The sequence below is a fragment of the Dicentrarchus labrax genome, unplaced genomic scaffold (assembly GCF_905237075.1).
Source record: "Dicentrarchus labrax unplaced genomic scaffold, dlabrax2021, whole genome shotgun sequence".
In the NCBI taxonomy this organism is placed as follows: Eukaryota; Metazoa; Chordata; class Actinopteri; family Moronidae; genus Dicentrarchus; species Dicentrarchus labrax.
This window is the reverse complement of record NW_026136714.1, coordinates 24,542,229-24,566,866: the sequence shown is the minus strand read 5'-3', so window position 1 is coordinate 24,566,866 and position 24,638 is coordinate 24,542,229. Positions and strand designations below refer to the sequence as shown.

The 24,638-nt window shown below is 41.8% G+C and overlaps 1 protein-coding gene across 2 annotated transcripts; it reads right to left on the bottom strand.

Annotated features, from left to right (window-relative positions):
- Positions 1–331: 331 nt before the first annotated feature.
- On the bottom strand, positions 332–23,701 carry atp2a2a (ATPase sarcoplasmic/endoplasmic reticulum Ca2+ transporting 2a). 2 transcript variants are annotated; one of them, XM_051421882.1, is made up of 21 exons: positions 23,154–23,701; positions 22,022–22,039; positions 21,847–21,929; positions 19,416–19,520; positions 18,122–18,260; positions 11,711–11,791; positions 10,782–10,867; positions 10,149–10,613; positions 8,219–8,307; positions 7,887–7,989; positions 6,957–7,088; positions 6,739–6,858; positions 6,427–6,645; positions 5,980–6,315; positions 5,503–5,723; positions 5,175–5,377; positions 4,440–4,525; positions 4,222–4,355; positions 4,000–4,117; positions 3,083–3,203; positions 332–1,064 (listed from the first exon to the last, which is right to left on the bottom strand). In XM_051421882.1, the coding sequence occupies exons 1-21, from the start codon at positions 23,269–23,271 to the stop codon at positions 1,051–1,053; spliced, it is 2,991 nt and encodes a 996-aa protein (XP_051277842.1). In that variant the 5' UTR covers positions 23,272–23,701; the 3' UTR covers positions 332–1,050. The 2 variants fall into 2 exon arrangements, with proteins under 2 accessions (XP_051277842.1, XP_051277841.1); XM_051421881.1 differs by having other exon boundaries at positions 332–3,203.
- Between the last annotated feature and the right edge of the window lie 937 nt (positions 23,702–24,638).

The window sequence follows — 24,638 nt, the reverse complement described above, 5'->3', positions numbered from 1 at the left end:
GCGACATTTTATATAGTTATCTGTTTTTTTTTTTTCAATCACATACTTGATAGGCTTTTTGTTCACACATTCAGGGTTTTCGTCCCCCTGATGCTTGGCTACTGTTTCATTAGCTCTTTGGTCGTTTGAGCTGCGTACTTTTCTAATGCAGAATGAGACAGTGAAGGCTTTGAGTATAGCTTGTGTTATTAAATAACAATTTCATTTAGTTTCCTCCACAGAAATGAATGCAATGCTGAGATACCGACACTGCATATATCTTTTTAAAGTTTTCCTACATCCTTTACAATCAAGAAGCCCCCAATCTTAGCGACACCACAAAGGACAGTGATTAAACTCTTCACGTATGACAGTTTTATTTACCTGAAACCAAAGTTCATGTGATACATTGTACAATCATCTCTGAAAATACAGTACAGCAGTTTGGCAAAAAAATGCCAGTGGAGGGACTGCCTGTCGTTCTCATGGTAAAACGTATGCATCACTGCACCGCTGCACGTCCGCCTTCCCAGATATGGCAAAATCTGCTCCAAACATGTTGCACATCTCAGTGCAAAGCAAAAAAAAGGCTGTTTGGTTTTTAAATATCCCATAAAAGTATTTCCTTAGGAAAGATGAACTGTTTTTTTTGAGCTTATTTAACATTTGTACTATCTGACGAATGTCTATTCTATTAACCAATACTATACATTGTCTATTACACAGGTCTGGTAAAACAGATGGCTGATTCAGCGGACATGCACCATGGAATATAGTACAATTCACTGTACACGGTACTAAGATATTTGTCTAAAAAGATGGCATGAGAATTGTATCGTAATCTAAGGCTCTTCATGCAGGACGATGTTAGGACTGATGAGGTTGGACTGGCTAGTTTTCATCAGCAATTATTTATGGCCATTCTATAAAATGATGTATGGTCTTTATGAGCCTCTGTCTTCGTATTACTTAACTGACATGCAGCTCTTGTAAGATGTGCTGCCCAAAACACACATGCACAACACAAAACAAAACCAAAGTTTCTGCAAGGAATTTAGAGTAGAGGTGGGCTTACTTGGCCTTTGCTGCAAAGAAAAAGAAGAGAGAGGAAGAATCAAATCAGTGGACACAAGAATCACAGGCCAAAGTAAAAGCATCTGAGCAGCAAATAATTTATATTCACCAGTACTTCTTTTCATAAAAAGAGCAAATATATATTAAGGCCATGCTATGGGCAAGCAGAGAATTAGGTCAAAAGACAAATGCAATAAAAAGAAAAGAAAAAAGACATGTATAAATTAAAAAAAACACACCAGTAACACCATGTCCTGTAATGGCGTGGGGGCACATAAATGTCAGTGTCTCTACCAGTTGCCAAAACATGCTGCCAGTCTACAGTCAAAAATAACCGGCACCAGTGACACTGTGCCAGTTCCAAATGCAAAAAGGCTCCTATTTCTACTCAGTGTCTATCTGGCACTTGGTGAAATTGAAGGCATTTTCAAACAAACTCTCAAACACCTTAAATCATTCCTCTCACTTTTGTACCATTAAAAGCATATTTAAAAAAAAAAAAAAAAAAAAAAAAACTACTAGTCCTATCAAAAATATGAGAAGCTGTCATTCTCGTACGAGCAAAGCTGCATGTGCAACCACGTAAAGATGAGAGAGCGCTAGTTGGCATGCAGGTTAAAGTGTACTCACTCTGCAGGTTAACAGGTGGAAGGCATTGGAAGAAACAACAGTTAGCTTTAAAGCTAAAAAAAACTCAGAGCACTCACTGGCCTGGTATTATTGGAGCAGGCATGCAGGAAGGCTAAGACCACGCTTAAGTAAACTAGAGTAAATGTATGGAGCATTTTGACAGCAGCGACAAAAAGAAAAAAATCTATACAGAGATTCTACTTTGTGTGCTATGTACAGATATACAGACTCTTCCAATGACCAGTCGACCATGTTGTGCTCAGTTGATAAGACTAACAGCTTCTTGGTGCCTTTTTACATATTCAAGTACAGTATGTGCACATTATACATACATTAGAAAGATTACTGTAATTAAGATGCAAAATTAAGACTGACAGTTGAGACTGAACCTATAAAAAAAAAAAAAAAAAGTCAAACTTAAAAAAATGAAATCACGACAAATGTGTTTTTTCAAGTAAACAAATTTAACAACAGGCTTTTAACAAAAAATGCTCTGAACCAAACTGGTAACATATCCTTGTCCTCTCTTCCGTCCAATAACACAGAAAAGAAATTTATATTTAAAAAAAAAAAATTGTGTGTGAGGGCTTTGTCTCTACTGCAAAACAAATTGGTGCTTACCTCAACAAATGATAGTCTATGAAATGGTTGTTAAGACAGATGTGTAGTAATGGTCATATTAACAGCATTGAGGTAGCTGTGCTCTGCCTACTGCAGAAAATAATGAGTGATTATGCATGGAGCTCAAAAAATGACTAGAGATTCATGCCAGGGCAAATATATTCAAGTCTTTACCCCAAAATTAGTATTGTTCTATACGGTCCTTAGAATTACATCCTCTTCACACCCAGCATTCTGGTCCCCACAGCCCCTCCCAAAAATTACAAAATATTAATTATTATAAAATAGTGTAAATTCTCTGTACAGCTCAACACACAGCTCCAACACGGTGGGCATTTCTAAATGTTCAAAACAGGGGATCAAAAGAGAGAAAAGCGTGATGGTAAAATAAAACACATAGACATAATGTCAGTTAAAGTCATTAAAATATGACTATAGCCCCAGCCCCCCGCCCAAAAACATGTATCGGTGAAAATGTCCTAAATACAAAAGATCTGACACCACGCAGACTGTCAGAGCAAGTGCAGGTGTTGACTGTGAGTTGTTCCGAGTTAATGTAACTGTGTTAGATGTGTGTGTTAATGTCCACTTCACACTGGTGCACAGGGAGGGTAGTGTACTGGAGTCAGTCAGGGCCACAACATGGCAGACACGTTAGTGTCGGTGCTGTAGATCCACAGCACCAGGGGTAGGGAGATGGCCACGAAGGGCCAGGAGATGCCCTCAGCCCATGCAGACAGAGAGCAGCCTTTGCTGGCCGGCTTCTCCAGCTGTTTACCAAAGTCCGAGTAGTTCCTGGACATAAACTTCAGCAGCTCATCCAGCAGGATGACAGGCAGGGAGATCTTCAGCACCATCATCCACTGGGTTGTATCCAGAGGGGTGATCTGGAAGATGACCTGTGAGAGTGCACGACAACATTCATCATTTAACACCACAGATACTCACATGGTGTCAGCATGGGGAACTCATGGGTGACCTGTACCCCTACAAATGTCACATTCCACCCTACAGTAGGCAGGACCATCAGGGCCATTTAAGTTCATGGTATGGGACGTCTGGTGGCCTAATGCTTGAAGCAACAGTTGTACAGTTTGGGAAATACACTTATTTGCTTTCTTCCGGCAAATAAGTGTCCATGCACTAAATAGGAAAGCGGTTAGCTTAGCATAAAGACTAGAAACAGGGTAAACTGCTCGCCTGGCTCTCTCCAAGGGTGACAAAATCCATCTATCAGCACCAATAAGCTCACTAACTAACATGTTATATTATTAATCCTTTCCAAAAAAAGTGTCGAAATTGCCATTTGGTTTACAGGAGGTTATGTGGGGGACTATTAATTGGCTGGACAAGTGACTTCCTGAAGTTTCCACCAGTTCCCTGGTAACCCCACAGTGATGACAAGATTCAAGGAAGTCACAATACCAGTCAAGAAATAATCCAGCATATAATTAGTGAGATTTAGAGGTTTAAGTAAATGTTTAAGTATTTTTTCTTGTATTTAGAAGGTAGCCCATTTGGTTTCCATTAGTCTGTAATGAAGGCATAGAACCACTAGGGGGCAAACAGAACCACATGACCCCTGAAACTCAACCTGTGTCCTGCAGTAGGTAAATTGGTTATAAAGCAGCCAGCTCATTTCTGAATTTTGTTTTTAAATGACATCATTGGATACATTGGTTTTGTAAAACTCACAGGCAGAGGTTCCACATAGAGGATGAGGAAATGGAGGGACATGGAGAGGCAGATTGCCCCCAGGAGCCAAATGTTCTCCCAGGGTGGCATCCGCAGCAGGGACTGGTTCTCTGACAGACTGGACAAAGGAGAGAACACAGATGATGATTTATTTATACAGTTTGCCCTTCATTTTCTGAGTGCAAATTATTCAATCAATTATTCAAGAGGCCTGTTGTTTACCTGTTGAGAGCATTGCACATTTCAATGGTGACGAGCACAGACAGGGCCATGGTCATCGGGTAGGGCGACTCAAACACGTGGCAGTCCAGGCCGTCGAAATCTGGGTTGTCTGGGCCGCACTGGAGGAAGTGGCTCTGTGGGGAGGAAGGCAGGGGAGTGAGGGGGAGGCAAATAGCTGAGGGGAGCTGAAGAATGATCACTCGGACAGGCAGACTCACCAGCTGGTAAAGAGTGAGCTGAGGTCCATCTTCAGAGACAGTGAACCACCAGGCAGCAGCTCCCACTGTGGCTGCACCCACATAACCTACACGCAAAGTCACAAAATAAGTAAGTAAGTAAAGCTTTATTTATATAGCACCTTTTTGATACAGAGATCCAAAGTGCTTTACAAACAACAAATAAACATAAGGGTATAACCAAACTCAATCAAACAAACATAGGGAGCATGTAAATACAAACAAAGGAAGATAAAACAAGAGGGGAAAAAATAATTAAAAGAGAGATGACAGATGAGGAAACAAACAAGGAGATCTATAAAAAGGCTTGCCTGTAAAACAGTCCACAGATTCTGTGCTAAAACAGCAAAGGCACAGTCACCTTTAGTTTTGCAGCAGGGAATGGATAAAAGGCAGAGATTTGAGGAGTGGAATGAGGAACAAGGAGATCTGAAATGTAACTGGGGGCAAGGTCATGAAGTGCCTTATATGTAATCGGTAAGATCTTATAATTGATTCTGAATTTTACAGGAAGCCAATGAAGGGATGCAAGAACAGGAGTAATGTGGGACTGACGGCTGGTTCTGGTTAAAAGTCTGGCGGCTGCATTTTGTACTAACTGTAAACAATTTAACGAATAACATCATCATCATACACCGGCTACTTATTTATCAAACTGCATTAAGGTAGATCAGAGATTCTTGTAAAAAACACTGACATTATTCATTATCAACTAACCTCCAATGGCCAGGTATCTGAAGAAGAGCCAGCCAGAGATGAGGGGCTCCTTAGCGTTACGAGGAGGCTTCTCCATGATGTCCAGATCTGGGGGGTTGAAGCCCAGGGCGGTGGCAGGTAGGCCATCTGTCACCAGGTTGACCCAGAGAAGCTGAACTGGGATAAGAGCCTCAGGGAAGCCCAGCGCTGCAGTAAGGAAGATGCTATCGGGGGAAATAACTACAGTTAACATCTGTACATCAGCACTGCACGCTCCATCTACTATCGTTCCGTATATATTGCCAATATAAATGCAATTCTATAGTCATCTGCTCGTGAGGAGACTCACCAGACCACCTCCCCCACGTTGGAGGAGATAAGGTATCTAATGAACTGTTTCATGTTATTGTAAATAGCTCTGCCTTCTTCAACGGCAGCCACGATGGAAGAAAAGTTGTCATCGGCGAGGACCATCTCAGAGGCTGACTTGGCCACGGCAGTGCCAGAGCCCATGGCGATGCCAATCTCTGCCTTCTTCAAGGCAGGGGCATCATTCACTCCATCACCCGTCTGTGGGGAAATGTTTTGTTACATAAGAATAATTCCACAAGCAAATCAACACAATGAACATGATGCCAACAAAGATTAGATACCCACAGGTTTCAGATCATCATGTTTAATGTCTTTTGAATGCTAACCTGGATTAAAGACCAGCAACCACAATAAAGAAACAAAACGCTTGTTAACGCAGACTATATCTAATCAAATATTAAACACTATTGATCAGTGCAAGAAACTGTGCAGACTCCACTTTCAGACTTCATACCATAGCAGTGATCTCGTCAAATCCTTGCAGGAACTCTACGATCTTGGACTTGTGGGAAGGCTCGACGCGGGCAAAACAGCGAGCATGAGTCACAGCCTCGCGCTGAGCGTATGGCGAGAGTTCATCAAACTCTCGTCCGGTGAAGGCCATGCTTTCCACGTCATCCTCCTCATTCAGGATGCCAATGCGGCGACAGATAGCCACAGCTGTGCCCTTGTTGTCCCCGGTGATCATGATGACACGGATACCAGCCTGGCGGCACAGCGTGATAGAGGCGGCAACCTCTTGTCTGGGAGGGTCCAGCATGCCGACGCAGCCGACGAAGGTCAGATCAGTCTGGACGCAGAAGGACAAGGATGTGAATGAATGTTTGTTACTGAAAAAAAAAAAACCTCCACAAGTAGACACCAAATAAAGGAAATATTTAGAATTGAAATGAACATTCACCTCGTACTCTGCGAATTTGGTACAGTCAGATAGTATCATGTCCTCCATTTTGGGTGGGCTGTCTCTTGTGGCCAGAGCCAGGCACCTTAGGGTGTCACGTCCTGTTCCATACTCACGGATCACAGACATGATCTTTTCCTTGATAGCTTTGCTGAGGGGAACTTTATTGTTGCCAACTCTGACGTGAGTGCATCTCTCAATAACTCCCTCCGGGGCCCCCTGTTGGGTAGAGCAGAGGAAGAAAATATTCACAACATGGTAGAGGAAGCAAAGCTATCGACACGTCCTCAGAACATGTTTCTTTCAGTATACCTTTACAAACATCTTGCCCATGGAAGAACGAGACTTGTTGGGGGTGCAGTAGACAGACATGGACTTCCTGTCTCTGGAAAACTCCAGGGTGAACTCCTTCCTCATGAGCTGCTTGATCACCTGATCAGACAAAAGGACAGACAGAATTAGAAAAACCTGCTGAGTGGGAGCAGTGGATATCTGCAGCGTGTGCAGGTGAGGGAGCTTGTGTCACTCACTGAGTTGCAGGCATTAGCTCTGTCAATCTTGGACAAGCTCTGGACTTCAGTGTCAAAGACGTTCATCTTCTCCACCAGACAGGTCAGTGCAGTCTCTGTGGCCTCGCCGACCTTCTCGTACACACCCTTCACCTGAAACATCAAAAACATTCATGAAAAAATTTTTACGTTTTCAAAAACACATTTAACACTGATGAATGTGTTTTAAGTTGATTTCACTTCAGCCCACAGATACAGCATGAAACACATCAATCCCAGTTTATGATGTTTTGGTAGAGTGCATTTGTTAATGACATTTAGGCATGTCACTGAACACAATATACTACATAACACATCCTAATGTTTGTGTCAGCTCAGGACAGTAAATCGTTTTAGTTGCATCAAAAACTGCCAAAAAGAAAGAAACTTTCATCAGAAGCTGGAGAGACTCCACATCACAGCTTAAGTCAATAGTCCCAAAATGAAGACACCTGATGCTGTGTTTAGGTTAATCACCAGACTTTGCACACTTTGTACACAAAATATCCAGTGCAACATAGACGTTTATTCTACCTATGTGTCAAACTCCTTGATTAATATTTAGTGTTGACATCATAATTAGATGTGGCCAATGATCTAGGAAGCAAATAGGTAGTATTGCCTGTACCCCACACTGATCCACTGACACTGTATGTGCAGGTGGACATGTTATGTATGTATGCATGTCTGTCTACCCAACTGCAGTTTTAATTATTTCTATCCCTTTTTTTGTTACATGTATATTTTTTCCCCCTTTTTTTCCCCCAGCGATCATTTTACCCTATGTACTAGAGCGTGTGATTGTCTATTAAGTCCTTATGAAGTGTAATAAAAATATGTTGACACACAAACAAAAAGATCATATTGGCCAATATTACACTCTCCCGTGTAAAGGAAAAAGCAGGTTCAGACCTCATTGAAGTCCAGAGAGGAGTCATTACACAGGGCACAGATGGTAGCCAGTTCAACCAGGGCATCATACTGAGAGGATTTCACTGGTTTACCATCCTGGTACCTGAGGACAAGTACAGAGTATTAACCTGTGTGTTTGTGTGTGTGCACGCACATACATATACAGTCAACAATAACAATTACTGTTAACAATAACAATAAATACCCATCTTTAACCCCATAAAATCTCTTACTTACTCGATTGATTGAAAAACACCTACAATTTAAGTCAATGAGATATTTTATCTTTCACCTAGATATGCCTGTTATGAAGTCGGCAGTAAAGTACTCACACTTCTCCTTCAGGTGCGTAGGTAGAACCTGTGATAGTGAACTCTGATAGAGAGCAGCTGTCTCCTTCAGCCTTGTTGACAACGAACATCTGGAGAAAAAAAGAGCAGAGTTTTCCAAAGCTGACACCATTTGATCAGCTGATGTCTCAACTGCCAGTTTATATACTGACACAGCAGGTGGCAGCAAAAACCAAAGCAATCCCAAGCGGACCTGATGAGTGAGAGCTCTTTTTAGACAGTAGATTATCCTGCAGCGTTACAGAGTGTGTTGGACGGGCTGGGTGGCCTGCTGCCTAATGTGAAAAGAGGGTGTTTAGTTTCTCTCTATAAGTAAACAGAAGATACTGCCAGGGAGCCTGAGTAAAGAGAGTCACTGTGCCCAAAAGGAAGAAGCCGCAGTGCCAGGCCTCCTCCTGCAGGAAGCTTTCATCCTCTAACACACAACTGTTGTCATTGGTTCGATAAGAGCATGGGTGATCAATCAAGACCTCCTAAAACCAGCAGCCCATCATCAAATCCTGGTGCTGCTTTTCTCTGTTTATTCAAGGGAATGGGCATTCCATCAGATTTATTTCAGGAACACTAGCATTAACTTTTTTTTTTTATATACTAAAGTATGTAAGGCATCAGCTTTTGGTTGCCGAAACTAAAATCGCTTTATTACAGTAACAGAATAACATTATTTGTTGTTTTTGTTTAGGGTTAGTTGAACTTTTCACAGTCTAACAACTTAATTTGCTTCATGCCTGTGTGCTCACTAACGCACCAACGCATGTGCAACATGCAATATTTAAATATCATGAATGATGCCACAAATATTTATTTTTTTATTCATTTTGGGTTGAACATTTTGTTATGTGTTAAAGGGTGGTTGCTACCGCTACTACTGATGGAAACCAAAGGCCAAGGATCGGTTGCCAATTTCACAAAATGGTTGCCAATGGCAACCTGGCTACCGTTCGTGTCCAGCCCTGCTAACTTAAGGATAGGATCAGGTAGGGAGGACATACTGTCAGATAGTAAAACACTATAAGAATAAAAGACATCATTATGGTCTAACTGTAGGTTTTTATTCATTTTGCCAGTGGCTTATGTTGTCATAATATATATATATGTGTGTGTGTAAATTTGAAATACATGCTTGCATTTCTTTTTATTATGCGAAAGCAGTGTAAATTCAATTATCACACCTCTTTAACGGCTTTTGTCTGCATGTCATGAGTGCAAATGTTTTCTCTTTTCAGTGGTTTAATATATGGCTCTCAGTGAATCACTATAAATCACTGAAAAAAGCAGTAATTGCAGAATCACAAGGCTATTTAGTCATGGTCAGTACAACATGTGGCCCAAACAATACAGTGGCCTAAACAACTGTTTGATAAAAACTGTAAATTAATGCCACAAGTCTTATTCAGGCTGTGCCACAGTTCTGAGAAAGCACTGAACAGGCAACAAAAGAGGATAAAACTTTAATAAATGTTGAAATGTCTTAATGTGGGGCCAAGTAACACTGGGGTGCCACTCACAAACACACACACAGAGACAGACAGAGAGAGAGAGAGAAGAGAGAGAGAGAGAAAGAGAAAGGAACTACAGGCTGGCTGCTTTGCAGTTTGGTGACGCAAGGTCGGTTATGCAACAGCAGCACTGCAAGTCATCCAACAGCTCAATGTAGATTAGAGGAGCAGCAGCATGTTGCCTTCTTGTTAAATAACCTGGATGCCTGATCAAAAGGATAACTCCACTCTCTCTGTTTGCACAGACAGTATTAGCATTTAAGCTGAAAAATGTATTGAAAGTGACTTTCAGCAGTCACAGTTTCTCTAACTCCGATCTCCTTATTAAAACTCCAGGCAGGGACATCAAAGATGACAAAGCACTGACAACTAACTGCTCAGCAATGCACCAAGAGAAAGTGTGTGTGACTCACTCTGCAGACAGACATCTGGTTGGTGGTCAGGGTTCCCGTCTTGTCAGAGCAGATGACAGAGGTGCAGCCCAGGGTCTCTACGGATGGCAGGCTGCGGACAATGGCGTTCTTTTTGGCCATGCGTCGGGTGCCCAGGGCCAGGCAGGTGGTGATGACAGCAGGAAGACCCTCAGGGATGGCGGCCACAGCCAGCGCCACGGCAATCTTGAAGTAGTAGACAGCCCCGCGGACCCAGGAGCCTCCGTGGACGGGGTCGTTGAAGTGGCCAATGTTGATGATCCACACGGCGATGCAGATGAGGGAGATGACCTTGGACAGCTGCTCGCCAAACTCATCCAGCTTCTGCTGCAGGGGCGTTTTCTCCTGCTCGGTTGCCGCCATCTCGTCACGGATCTTACCAATCTCAGTGTTAATACCGGTGGACACGGCCACACCCACAGCCTTCCCAGCTGCAATGTTGGTACCCTGAAATAACAAGTAATATACATGTTGGCTCAAGTAGATCTGATAACATCTCACACATCTTTAAACAACAACAGGAGTGAGTTTTTCCAGGAAGTTAACAGAAACTAAACAAACAAGAAGTAGAAGGACATCAACAGGATGTATGATAACGTGCAGAGTTCAGCTTACAGAGAAGAGCATGTTCTTCTTGTCCTGATTGACAGCACGAGGGTCAGGCACGGGGTCGGTGTGTTTGATGACAGAGACAGATTCACCTACAAAGACAACAGAGGGCAGCAGGTTAAAGCAGTTTGCATTTGTCTTTGCAGATGATCTTAGGAACAAAGCACAGCCAATTATCTCTACAGGGAGATCTATGATCTGTGATCATTCATGCTGCCTCACTGATCTTTCACATGCTCATGAATGTTTCAATTTGGAAGCAAACAGGCTACTTGGAAACAGTGTCATGATGCACTTATGTGCTCATTCTACAGCCAGCTCAAACGATCTTGTTCATATTCATACAGTTATTCTGGTTCTTCAAACACAGCTGCAGGATTGATCCATTAATCTTGGATGAGGGTATCTTAGATAACTTAATGAAACCTTATTGTGGCCTAAAACGATAGATTGAACATGCGTTCACCGTTGCATTTGTAACCCATGGCCATATCTGGAAACAATCTTTGATAAGGTATACAGTGCTTAAAGGGCCAGGTGGTGATATTTAAACCTTTGTATGAAAACATAGATTATTTGGCCATTACCTTAGATAGCTGACATACACCGATCAGCCGTAACCTTGTTGTATTTAGCTAAGCTTTAGACCTATGTGACTTTCTATTTATCACTGAATACTGAGCATATATTTTAAATATGTACAGTGAACAGCATAGTCTTGTGCCTGTGCTAAAAAGGTTAGTGTGTAGAATTTTTTTTTTCTTTCTAGTGTATAAAGCTGTACATATGTCACAGAAAAAGTAAACTAATCAATCATGATGTAGTTCAATCAATTTAATAACACCCAAGTTATTAGGGGACAATTGAGAATCTAACTGAAAAAGGCACAGGAAACGGATTGGATGGCTGTGATATCATTAGTGGACAGGTCTTACCGGTCAGAATGGACTGGTCTACCCTCAGAGTTGTTGACTTGATTGAACAGATACGGATGTCAGCAGGGACCTTATCTCCAACTATAACCAAACAGATACACAATTAGAGAAAACACACAAACATAAATGCCAAAACATCAACACACAAAAATATATTATATACAACAAGTAGTTAACAGTTAAATTGTCGCATCATATTTGATGGCCAAATGGTCTTTTATACCACATGAATAGCACTTCACTTACATTGGAGGTTTGATTACCATGAAGGCTACCCATGCACTCCTGATACTGTACAATGCTGTTTGTGCGTGTGTGTAATGAAGATTTAACAGATGAGATGTTTTCTGTTTTTAACAGGCAGTAACTCAGCATTAGTGTAAACTAAACTGATGAAGCACAGCTCATTACAGGGTGGTTGTGGTACCACACAGCAGCAGAGAAGTGCTGCCATCACTGCAGGGAAAGAGAAGGCGAGCCAAAGAAAGAGGAGGAAATGAAGGACCTGTGAGCCATAAAAGGCCCGTCTCAAAGGAAAAGGCCAATTTGGGTACATCGGAATTGCAGTGACCCAATTCAGCTTCCTAATGGTACATAAAGGCAATGGAAACTGGGGAAATGGCTCAGGCTATGGCACAGTTCCGTGGCCGTAGTCTGCATATAGGCCTACTTAGTTAAAATGCAAATTGTGTCAGATTGTTACAAAAGACGCCAACCAAGAACATGATATAGTTAGAATCCAGGCACCCGTACAAGCCTGCCAAATATCTAAGAATCTAACAAAACAGCAAGGCAAAGATGAAGTGAAAACTTAAACTCACACAGGAAAAAAACTTAAAAACAAACACATACTTGATCAAATGTAATGTCCAGATTCCCATTTGATTCACCCATGCCCTTGAGGGAAGGGAGGGGAAAATAGCAATAGGACCAACAATGCACAAAACCAAAAATGGGAAAAGCATTTCAGTATGTTCCCCAATGTGCTGGTCAGGTTTAAATGTGGTCCTATAATGGCAGCTGTTATCTCATCATTGCCACAGCATAGGAACAGAAGAAGGGACAAAGACTGGTCCCCAGCTCCTCTACATCACCTCAGAGTCCAGAAATTTGTGACCCAAGTCATCATCACCAGCAAGTGGATGTTCACATTTTCACACATTTCCAACTTTATGTCCAGCTTGTTGAAGTTACGTGCATTTCAACACTCTTGCTGCATTGAGTAACTGACTTCTCACCATGAGACACGACCCTGAACTTATTAGATGCCCTGACAGTGGTGCCAGGAACTCTGATCTGTCAGCAGGCATTGACCAGACAAGACAGACAGCGACAGCTTTTCTGAGAAGGACTAATGTGAAGCTCAGTTGCATCTTTAAACCATCTGAACTTGGAACGACAGGTGCAATGGAAGCCTCACTTCTGGGAAGGTCACACAACCTGGCTACAGATGGAATGATGCAGGCTTGGGATCAATTAGACAAACAAACTAAGACTGCAGTTGACTTCTTGATGGTATGGATCATCACACTGAATAGAGGAAACCATTTTATAGCTATATTTTTTACTTTTTAAGAGAAAGGATCCCATCCCTGGTATAAATTAAAAGAATTACCCATAGCTGTACCACAGAAACAAAAACATTGTTTTTCTTAGAAGCCCAAAAGCTTTACAATTACATCCTATATGGTTGTGTAACACTTCCTGTGCTAAGTCTAACTTTTCACAAAATACTGACAACTTCTTAGAGAGTGCTGAGCCAGGCAAAGTGGCTAGGGGGATAGACTTCTAACAATGGTGCTTGCTGGTGTTCTCATAAAGAAATCACTGAGTGTTGAAGACTCTTTGACACTGTAAAACACTGAATTGTCCCGAGGATGTGTTACACTGCAGACCTGCTCTGATGAAGTGTGTGTATATCAACTGTCCCTCTGTGTCAACATCCTACTTGGTAACAGTCCAAGAATCTCCTCAGGCATAACCACATTTTCACCTCTGTGCTTGCCAACAGGTCATACAGACCACAAATTTTACAGTGACAAAAGCTCTGTGTACGGGGTGATGCATTGCACCCAGTATGACTCCCTGAGGTGCCTTTTAAACAGACCTTTCAACAGCAGGCGAGGCAGTAACTGACCCGAAGCTGCCAGCTTTGACTGGCACCTGCCTCTGCCGTGTGTTAGGGGATAGCGTGTGGTTCGGCAGGCCAGGTTTTGTCTGGGCCAGTGAGGGGGCTACATGTGCTGATGGCAGCTGAACAAAAGGCTGACCTCCTGTCATGTTGAGTGGGCCATTTTAGAACAGTCAACAGGTGAAGCATCCTGCAGCTTTCCAACACAGCTCCACCACTGATTAACTCTCAAGCCACATTTACATGTGTACAATCATGCAAATACTTTATCCAAATGGAAATGGTATCAAGAAAACTGTCTATAACATATCAAATACTAAACTTTCACAGCTTCGTCACTGCTCAATTAAGCTTTTTTTCTTCAAACCTTTGGCAGCCAGGTGTACCAGAAAAGCTATGTTACCATGACTCAGCACAATCAATGGAGGGAAATCAAACTGATATTCTTGTTTCTGCAAATGTGTCATTTATATGCATGCTACCTTACACTTTCTTAACTGTATTACAATTTGCATTTAGTGCATGAATATGTGGACGACACACAAACCATTCAGGTCAGCAATCTCACTTTTCCCCCCACTGTGTTAGCTCATGGCCATATTTACGAGTAGGTTTCACTATTTTATCAGCAAACAAGGGCAGAGTATGTAATGTTTAGTTAGCAGTTGGCTCATAGGAGAGACAAATCAATATTTACCAACAGTTGACTAGTTTTGTGACTTCCTGCTGTTAAGTTGTCACAAATGCAAACACGTGTCAGTTGAGCCTCACCTATGACTTCTGTTATGTAAGCGGTATCTCTCAACTGTCACCATGAGATCTGTGCTTTGCCCTAGTCTATAATGAATCTCAAGTAACAGCAGACTGGGCCTCCACATAGCATGCAACTGTCTCTGTTGCCATGGTAACAAAACTTGTCCCAGGACTGGGAGCACTAAAATTCCTGTCAAAATTAACTGGGGATTTAGTAGAAGCATGGCAGAAATTACATGCATGTTAAGCCTGACACAATTAATTCTGAATTCAAATCAATATCAAGATCAACCACTGAACTACACAACATTTTGAAAGAGTATTCACACCAGCCCACACATACATGCTGCAAACAAATCAACAATACAAGCATTTGAACTTTGGACTTTTGTTTTTTTGATGCTGTGCAGATAAAGACATATTGTGAAAGCAGGGAGGAGGAAAAACTATTGGCAGACTGAATGTACTGTAATGTAAATCACATAAAACATTATATCTAACTTGTCATTGCAGCCATGTAAGAGATTCAATGTTAATGTGAAAACAATGAACAATTTAAGCATGGATTTTATATTTTAACCACAGGTCAGAAGTGTACATTCTCTTCATGTCTTAAGGTCTACACTTTCAGTAGCGGCCCCTCATTAAAGCCTTTCAGAGGTTAAAGTCTGACCTCTCGCTATCCCATCTATAACCAGACAGCATAGCATGGATTCCCAGCAGTCAGGGCAGTATGACATAGTTAGTCGGGGTAGTGCAGTGGGCTGAATACTCAGCCAGCTAATACCAGCTTTAATAATGGAAAATTACAACAACACCTGATATTTTGGTCAATGTGTTTATACATATACTGTATAGACTACCTAACATGCATACTTCTCTCCAACCAGGCTGTGTGCCTGCAGATTTCACCATTTAGCACCTTCAACCTGTGCTGTTTGGTCTAAATAAAAAATGCCTGTGCCCTTCAGCAGGACTCCAAAACAAATGAGATTTTTGTATTGCAAAAGCCTGCTTCAATGGTCGGCAAGATGAGACCATTTCTCTCAGTCTTGCTGACAAGTCAGGAACCTTGCCAAAAGACAGTCCCTCAGTGACAACGGATGCTTGCCAGACCACATTAAATGCCACATATTATCCATGGTGTCTGGAATCTTAGTGGGGGGTGCGGGTGCTGATGGGTAGGGTCGCTGTGCATTGAGCATGGTGGGGTGGGACGTTTATCCATGAAGCGCTTCCCTATAAGGTCATCTCTCTCTAGCACAATAGGAGCAGATGAGGGATCCTCCTCTCTATACTGCCCCCCACATGAGCCCCGTTCCTACCACCAGACGCCGCAACTTCACAGGGAGCAGAAAACAAACACACCGAGTTCTGCTGCGAGAAAAGGCCAACATCCAAATCTGCAAGCCCTTAACACCGAACTGTAGCTGGCAGCATAGAGTGTGAGCTGTTATGACAAGGACTGAAATCCACTGGAAGGAGCTAGTGAACTTCACATGTGATCATCTAACATCATATTTGAGGCGCTAGTTAAGCAGGGAAAGGTAATCCTTCATTGGATTTTGGCTGGTGGCACCAGCACATCCTAAAACTAGTGCAAATGTAGATTATAGTAAAACCACCGAATGATTTGGCTGAGCTACACTGTTGTGAACAAGTCTTATCAACCTGACGACTGCATGAAACTCTGGCCTTGTTGCTTCAAGGTCAGATTTGACACTGAACTACAAAGATGAAACCAAGCATAAAATAATCTAGTTTAGATAAAAGTCTTAAGAAATGCATTACACAGAACGTTATTTCCATGACATTAAACAAATTTCAGTGAGCATGCGACTGTGATTCCGATAAGTGATGAGGTGTGAGTAGGAGGCAGCATTCAAACCCACAGCAACACCCTGACGGAGGGCAGCACATATTGGCTGCAGGCTATTCTTCTCACGGCTGAGGCAGCCACAGAGGGCTCCTCTCAGTGTCCTCTACCTCGGCTCAGCAGCCAGCCGGCCAGCATCTGCGTCATCATACTCCTCCTCTGCATGGCAGGGGTCACTTTGCAGCTTCAGGAAAATATTATTCATACAAAAAAGGGAGCCTGAGAGGAACCATTGTACAAGATATTAGGAGGATTTGGGAAGCAAGTTGAGCTGATGAATGTCTTCTGACTGCGGGATAAAACATCCGCTTTTACTCCCTGCAGGGCTGCATTTTTGAGTAAGCCTCAAGCTGCTGACAGCAAAGCCTCCAGCAACCTTCTTCAGGAGCTTTCAAATAACTAGGTCTCCAATATGCAAGAGGAGAGCGCATCTGCCAAATAATTAAGCTTTCTACACACCACTTTGCCTGAGGCACGTAACCAAAACTTTCAATTTCATGATTAGCGCCGTCAACCAAAAACAAATTATATATAGTATAACAGTCAAAATCAAAAAGCAAAATTAGGCATTTTAACTCCCTGTATACTCCTTCCCCATTTGTCCTTGTCAAGGTTACTCAGGAGTCCTGCTGAACACTGTCCCACGTCATCCATTGTAGCAATGTTTCCCTGAGCAGGATGGGAGGGGCATGCATGGGGTGGGACCAGACACCTGTCATTTCCACGACTGTCACTGCCTCTATAAATACAGCATTCCATAATCTAACCGGCCTATGACAGCCACAAATAAAACCCACCACTATGCACAGAAAAAATATGCATCACTTTGGTGGCTTAGGGTTAAACAGAGTATCAAGATAACGCTAGTGTTTCATTCCTCATCACATCTCCGCCTCTGTTCATCCCTCTGCAAAATTGTATATACATGTGTATGCCGTGGGGCAAACCGCTCTCTTAAAAACTAAAGCTTTACATCCTGAGGATTTTGGCTGCTAAAATACGCTGACTGGGCCTCAGCAGCATGAATCACTCCAGCTCTCCAGTTCACATGCTGCATGGAGGGGAAACTGTTGGGTTGGGAGGAGCTGTGAGGGTGCAGTAGCAGCATGTTCCCAGAGTGAGCTCAAATTGAATGTGTGTGGACAAATACACACACACACAGAGCAATGGGGGCCTTAATAGCATTTGCGCCTAGCCCTTTGAGACAATGGGTTAATAAGAACATCTCAAAATACATCACTCTTGCAGGGTGAGTCACCTCTGCAGTGGCACATGGGGATGGGGGAGGTTTCAATTCCAGCTTGTGCTAAACGTGATCCGTGACCATACCTGGACTCATTTGATCTGCCCACAGTAGGCTTTACCTAAGGCACAGCCAAACAGCGGCAAACTATCACATCGAGATCTCTTCTTTAATCTCCTAAGAAAAAGCAGCATATGGAAAATACACTCTTCACTTGATAGTAGCTGCAGTGGCATTAAATTGCCACTTTTCTGTGTATTTCAAGGTTCATGTGATGTCTAAATGTTTCCTTTAAGCTACAAATCAAACCAACACATACAACAGTGTAACAACAGAATAAGGTTACAACAACAGCAACAAAGCCATGTCCGTTTAAACATGAACAATGTCAAGAGCAGGTCAACCTACCAGCAACCTCCACGATGTCGCCAGGCACAATGTCTCTGGCTTTGATCCTCTGCACAGTTTTCCTGTCCTGCCGGTACACTTTCCCCATCTCAGGCTCATACTCCTTAAGTGCCTCAATGGCATCTTCAGCATTGCGTTCCTGGTGGGGAGGAAATTGATTGATTGCACAAGATTTTTGAGTTGCTCTGAGATGAACTGATAATATCACATAAACTAATACATGCATGTCTAAATGGAATGAGAGCATTTCCTTTTGAAGAGGCAGTGACTATTCTAAGCTAGGTCTATTTGACTGGGTTTTGGTTGGGGACATTTAGCTGTTCAGTGTATGGAAATGTGAATATAAATCACATCATTTTCTGCCTCTTGACATTTTCCAATTTTATCCTTCACCAGCATCTTCATCCTTCATCAGCAAGAAAAACACATCACTCAGTGGACTGCCCACACATTTTTTAAATAAATAAAGCAAGCCTCATATATAAGCGTCATACAGACCGACTGCTGATGACAACTAACAGACTGCTCCTTTTCAATAGGAATCCTTCTTTGAGACAAAAGTAACTTCCAGCACACAGTATTGATCTACAGTGCAAGTCAAGTAGAAACATTTGTTAAAACTTAAACCTTACAGCAGGCTGCAACAGTGATGGATATGTTAAATTCAGTGTCTACACTCATATTCAGCTTTAACATTAGCACAAGAGCAGGTTTGGCATAGTCTGTTCACACTGGTGACTAAATTTAACTGTTAACTCTTACGCAATCTAAATCATTTCTGTTGAAATTGCGTCAGAGAGGTGCTGATTCAACTTTTTGGACGCTGCTGTTCACGATAACGTTGCAATAGATTAGAGTGCATTAGGTGCATGATCAACTTGATGAAGGTAGGATATTCATTAGGAGACATTAGAAGGTACTGGATTGCACTGGATTAAATGAGGCAGCTTTCAACACCGTGCTTACTTAAGGTAATGCATTGATTTTAAAAAAGGTATTAAAATGGATTTCACATGTTTAAATGCCAGCTTATTATCTGAAGAGGTTATCCTTAAACACGTACTCGTACTGGTGAAATCAACAAAGCTAGGTTTCAATGCATGTAGAAAAGCAAGCAATATGTACAACTATTTTACAGAAAATTCATTATTCTTCTGAAACGTGATTGATTTAATATAAAAATACATTAAATCTGGACAATCAAAACAAAAAAATTCTAATAATTCTAAGACCTATACCACAGATACAAAGGAGGTGTAGTGGGATTTAAATACTTCCTTGGAAAGTTTCTCACCTGCCACACACCGACGATGGCATTGGCTATAAGAATGAGTAAAATTACAAAAGGCTCCACAAAGGCGGTGATAGTTTCTTCTCCTTCCTCAAACCAGGCTAGGACCTGAAAACAGTACAAGAAAAAGGTCAATTTTTATTTCATAGAACAAGCTTGAAGAGAGAGCTTTTGTGACAGCAGTATTTTATTCCTATAATATGAAGGTTTAGCTGTTTGTCAACTGCCAGAAGATTGACATCAAAGCCAGAGATCAATCACCATCATCATCTCATACAGGCCTTATAGAAATCTGTATTTACTGGGGAAAGAACCATATACCACTGCACGTAAACAATTCATATCATACCTGGACTGGACTTTCCTGTGATTAAATCAAACTTTGGAAATTTAAAGGTTTCAATGTTCTGAACTTCCGTCTACTACAAGCAGTGCATTTATTCAATGTGGGCAACTGTTGTTATTCTCCTGTGGATATTTGTAATTGATTTTTTTAACCGACAGCACTGCACAACTCATTCTGTGTAGGAATGCAAGCTTCTTTATGAGCAATTGATTAAAAAATTAACATAGTCAAAAAGACGACTGTACACAACTCTGATAAAATTACAATATTTTGACCTGGAGTCTCATTTAGCGTGTTGTTCCAGAGGAAATTACCCTAAAATTATCCTGTGTGCCAGAAGCAATTAGTTTATGTCTCATAACTTAATAAAGCACTTAACCTTAATAAGAGGAAGTATCTAACTGTGGTAGATGCCAAAGACAATTAAAATGGCATTACTTAAATGGCAAGCGTAACTCTTAATAGCTGTGTCAATACAGAATCACAGGGCTCAGTAACTCTTTACTGTGTGTCCTAACACGACCAAGGGATTTACATTACTTAGGCCTAGCCTAAAGCAAGAAATGTATATACATACTACGGCTGCAACCTACTAATCATTTTCATTATCTATTCAACTGACAATTAATTTTTTTAAATAATCAAATAATAGTCCTTTATACTTGTCAGAAAATAGTGAAAATGTCTGTCACAGTTTCCCCAGGTGACGCTGTTAATGACTTATTTTGGCTGACCGAGGCTCAAAGATATTCAGTTTACTATAATATAAACCTGACAACACATTGGAGGAAGCTGGAACAAGAGAATTAGTCACATTTTTACTTGATGAGGACTAATCAACTAATTGTTGTAAAATTAAATTATGCAAACAGAACTAATGAAAAGCTGTACTAGTTTAAAGATTTAGTTTTGAGAAACTACTTCAGCAGTTAGCCAACCGTTTTAAGTTGTATTCAAGTATGGAGTGATTCTGTGTTAAGATGGGCATGTGCATTTGTCCGATGAGAGCCCTCCCACTGAGGGATGAGGGCCCAAATTTGGTCTTGAGTGGTGCTCTGTTCCCCTGTCAGACAGCAGCCACTGACACCTCTGTATCACCTGACTGGACACTGCACACTATACCCCCCCCCACACACACACACGGGGGCCTCGCTTATCAAAATGTTCTTCAGCCATCTGTTCTACTGTCTACTGTGCAGACGTTTCACATAATGTGAAAAAAACTAAAATTGCTAAATTGAATCATGCATCATACAGTGCCAATAATCAATTTAATTTAATCTCTAATTGGCAGTTACATTTCCAAAAAAATGTGCACTTTTCACATAAATCTGGTGATACAAATATTGCAAAAATAAAAACGCAGTTGTACACGAAGCCATGTCTTTCCACATGACAACACAACAACAAGATGTTCATGTGATTGAGCTATGGCCTCGAACACGTGCTGATGATGCTGGCACATAATGGCAGTCCACTATTAAACATTTATCTGTCTAGCACTCAAAGTCGGACGCCCGAGGGAGGACCATGGTAAGTCATTACACAGCAGCCATGCTTGACGACTCAAATGTCTTACTTGGCACATGGTGATAGCAACTCAATGCAGCTACTGCTGTTGTCACCATTCCTCAGACGGGCCGCTAGCCTTCTCAGCTGTTTAGCTCTCTAATATGCGAGTGTAACCCCGGCCGGGTAACACAAACTGAAGACGTTAACACTTCAGCACCATGCACTGCATAAACTGTCCCCCTGCCATTCAACACACAGGGCTTAATAATAATCCCATCTGCAATTTTGACTTCACTAACACTCTTTCAGCCAGAGGTGGAAAGCTGTTTGTAGGATGCAATGACTTGTACTGATATTCCTTTCACTCTTTAGATTATCTGTCTTGTTTACTGGACAGAGACTTTAGAGAGTAAGAGATGGTGGGAATGTTAAGATGAACACACAATATCATAAGTACAGGAGACACTGGAAAAAGATTAATTCAAGTTAGGAATGAAAGAATCTCCTCCCAAAGTCCACACTGTGTAAAATACAGGCTTTATCAAGCAGCGCAAGAAAATGTAGTGACATACTTACAAAAGAAATACATGCAGCCAGCAGCAGAATTCGAACAAGAAGATCTTCAAATTGTTCAAGGACAAGCTCCCACAAAGATTTCCCTGCAGCAAGAAAAGTTAGTTTAAAACAATTATCCATCACAGAAACATGTTATGAATTTGACAGTAACAATATCAGTGACAGTAGTCATTACCTTCCTCTGCTGGTAACTCTGTGTGTGTAGAGATGTGGGAGTCAGTCCGGGGAGTGCAGAGGAAACAGTCAAAAACAGAAAAGAAAAGGAAGATAAGCAGTGTATAAATATATATATTTTTAATGTCTGCCAGCTGGAGATATGCCTCTCAGTTCCTGTTTCTTCATGGGGAACTGACTCCTGGAACAAGAGGTCAGTATGTTCTGAGAGACTGAGGAGTGTTACCTTGAGGGAGCGAAATCTCAGACACAAGTTGGATTCAAAACCAACACATTCCCAGTTTGACTTCACATTTTGATGATTCGATAATGGTTTTGACTCACATCCTGATACTGAAAGATGAAGTGAGGGTATGGACTTGTTTCATTATTAAACAGGAAAGAATCATATAGCCATATTTAATCCCCCCTCTGTATTTATATATCAGGTATACACTTGTAACAATGGCATACAAGTTTACTCCCTTCATCTTTACTACACAATAGGAAAACTCCAAGCAATGTGAAGGTCAAAGTGATTTAAGGGGAGGGAAGTATACCCTTCATGAGCTCCCAGGTGATATTAATATAAAACAGCTGTTTAAGCCTGGGACAAGAGAGATTAACTTTGAAGGGTAACGTTCAGCGTCAAATGCCAGCCGGATCTCCAGGCACATGGGGCCGATGTGTTGCAGTTTTGCTTTGAGATCATCCGACAAGGTTACCGTGTTCAACAATGTCACCATATTTTACAAAACAATCAGCATTGTCACCATGAGGTTATGTTTAACCATGTTATCACAGTCAACAGTGTAACCGTGATACAATGCTACACGCTGATACAATGCCGAGTAAATGTCACCATACGTAACAATGTCTCCATGTTCCACAATGTAACAATGTCTCTCTATGTAATGATTAATTTGTTACTATGTGAGAGATGGGAAACCCTCGAGGTCACCAGTGATGACGTCAACAAATCACTTCACGGAGCCGGGTGATACCGGTCGGCCGTGTGGATGACTTTTACCCCACATCCTGAATACTGTGCGCACAGGGCACATGTAATAATGACAAGACATTTTTAAAAAAAAAACCCGTATCTCACTGACAGCGGCGGTGTTTGTGGTGGTCTACAATGTAAATTGTCGTACCGTTTAGGCCCCATTTCTCCCTCTGACGTTTCACCTCGTCCAGGGAAAGTCCTGTGCTTTCATTGACGCAGAAATAACTGTAAACTTCTTCCACACTCTTCGTGTGAGCGTTTTCCATGGCGGACAGACGGCTCCTTCCCACACAGCTTTACACGAAATACTGCCGTATGGTACCTTCTGGCTCTTTAAAAACTGCCGATACTTTCAAAGGTATGAGGAGTTTGCCGAACTGAGCATTAACACTCGGGTAGCTATCGACAGCTATTGACCGCGGTCTAATGTGTCCCCCTGGCCCCTACTTAAGATTTTCTTCCCGCGAATTACGGAAGAAAATGTTGTGTGGAGCCAAAGTCCTCCTCTCTGTGTGGATGAAGATTACTGTGAGCGTCCTCCTATCCCCGAAAATGGTGGAAAAGTGTCTGCAGCAGTGTCCTGTGTTAAGAACTGCATTCACCCGGTCCAGTCTTCTGCTGTTTTACCGTGCCGTGCCGTGCCGTGCCTCACCGTGGCGCAGCTCTCTGTGGCTCCACACGGTGCTGACAGTCTGCTTTTATCAAAGTGCCTCACTGCTGCCCCTCTTCCCTGCGCTGCATGTGGACTAATATCATTGGACGAGCGGTGTCAGCTACGTTCAAAACCAGGGAGACATGAAAAAACACAGGAAGCAACCAGGAAATAGCAAGCTGGAATACATGCTCCCATTCAAACCTTGAGTTTGCTCTTCTAAACCAGAAAGCTAGGGGCCATTTCTGTTTATTTTAATGTTTTTTGTGTTGCCCGCCGTGTCGGCTTTAACGTAAATGGCTGGCTACACTGTAAGTTATGTTTGTGGTGGAAATATAGAGTGCTATTCCTGTTATCTGTGCCTCTACCACATTATGTTTTTTAATGAAAAAACACATGACGCAGTATATGCGTCGAATGCGGCTCTTTTCTTTCTTACTTTTTCTTTACTTAATTTTTGTTAATGAATTTTATGTAGCCACTCCCGGCTTCCATAGTCTCCTTTTATGGCGGCGTTAACTGTGCTAGAGAAAGAACCAGTGTCACTACTGTTACCACATAGAAACACTTTTGCCATACTAGTGTTGGAAGCTTAAAAAGCACAGTACCTGCTTGTATGGATTCACCAACAACTTTACAAGTTTCCCTCTGACTACAGGAATCTCATTACAGAGGCCCAATGTCTTATTGTATTACTACCTCATTTACACTTGACTAGGGGGCCCATGTTTTCCTTTGGCAGGAATGAGTTAAGGCTTAAAGTAGAGAACAAAAAGGTGGGCCACAGATCAATGTCCCAGCCTGACAAGGGATTTACAGTGTGCTATAAGGACAAAAACTGAGGGACATTTTCAAACAAACCAGTGCCTCAAGATAACATATGAGAGTCTTATTTGTTAGACACAATCAATAAAACCAGACTTTACCTGATTAATCAGCTACATCTGCATAATAACTGTAAAGGCAGCCAATTTGCTAAAG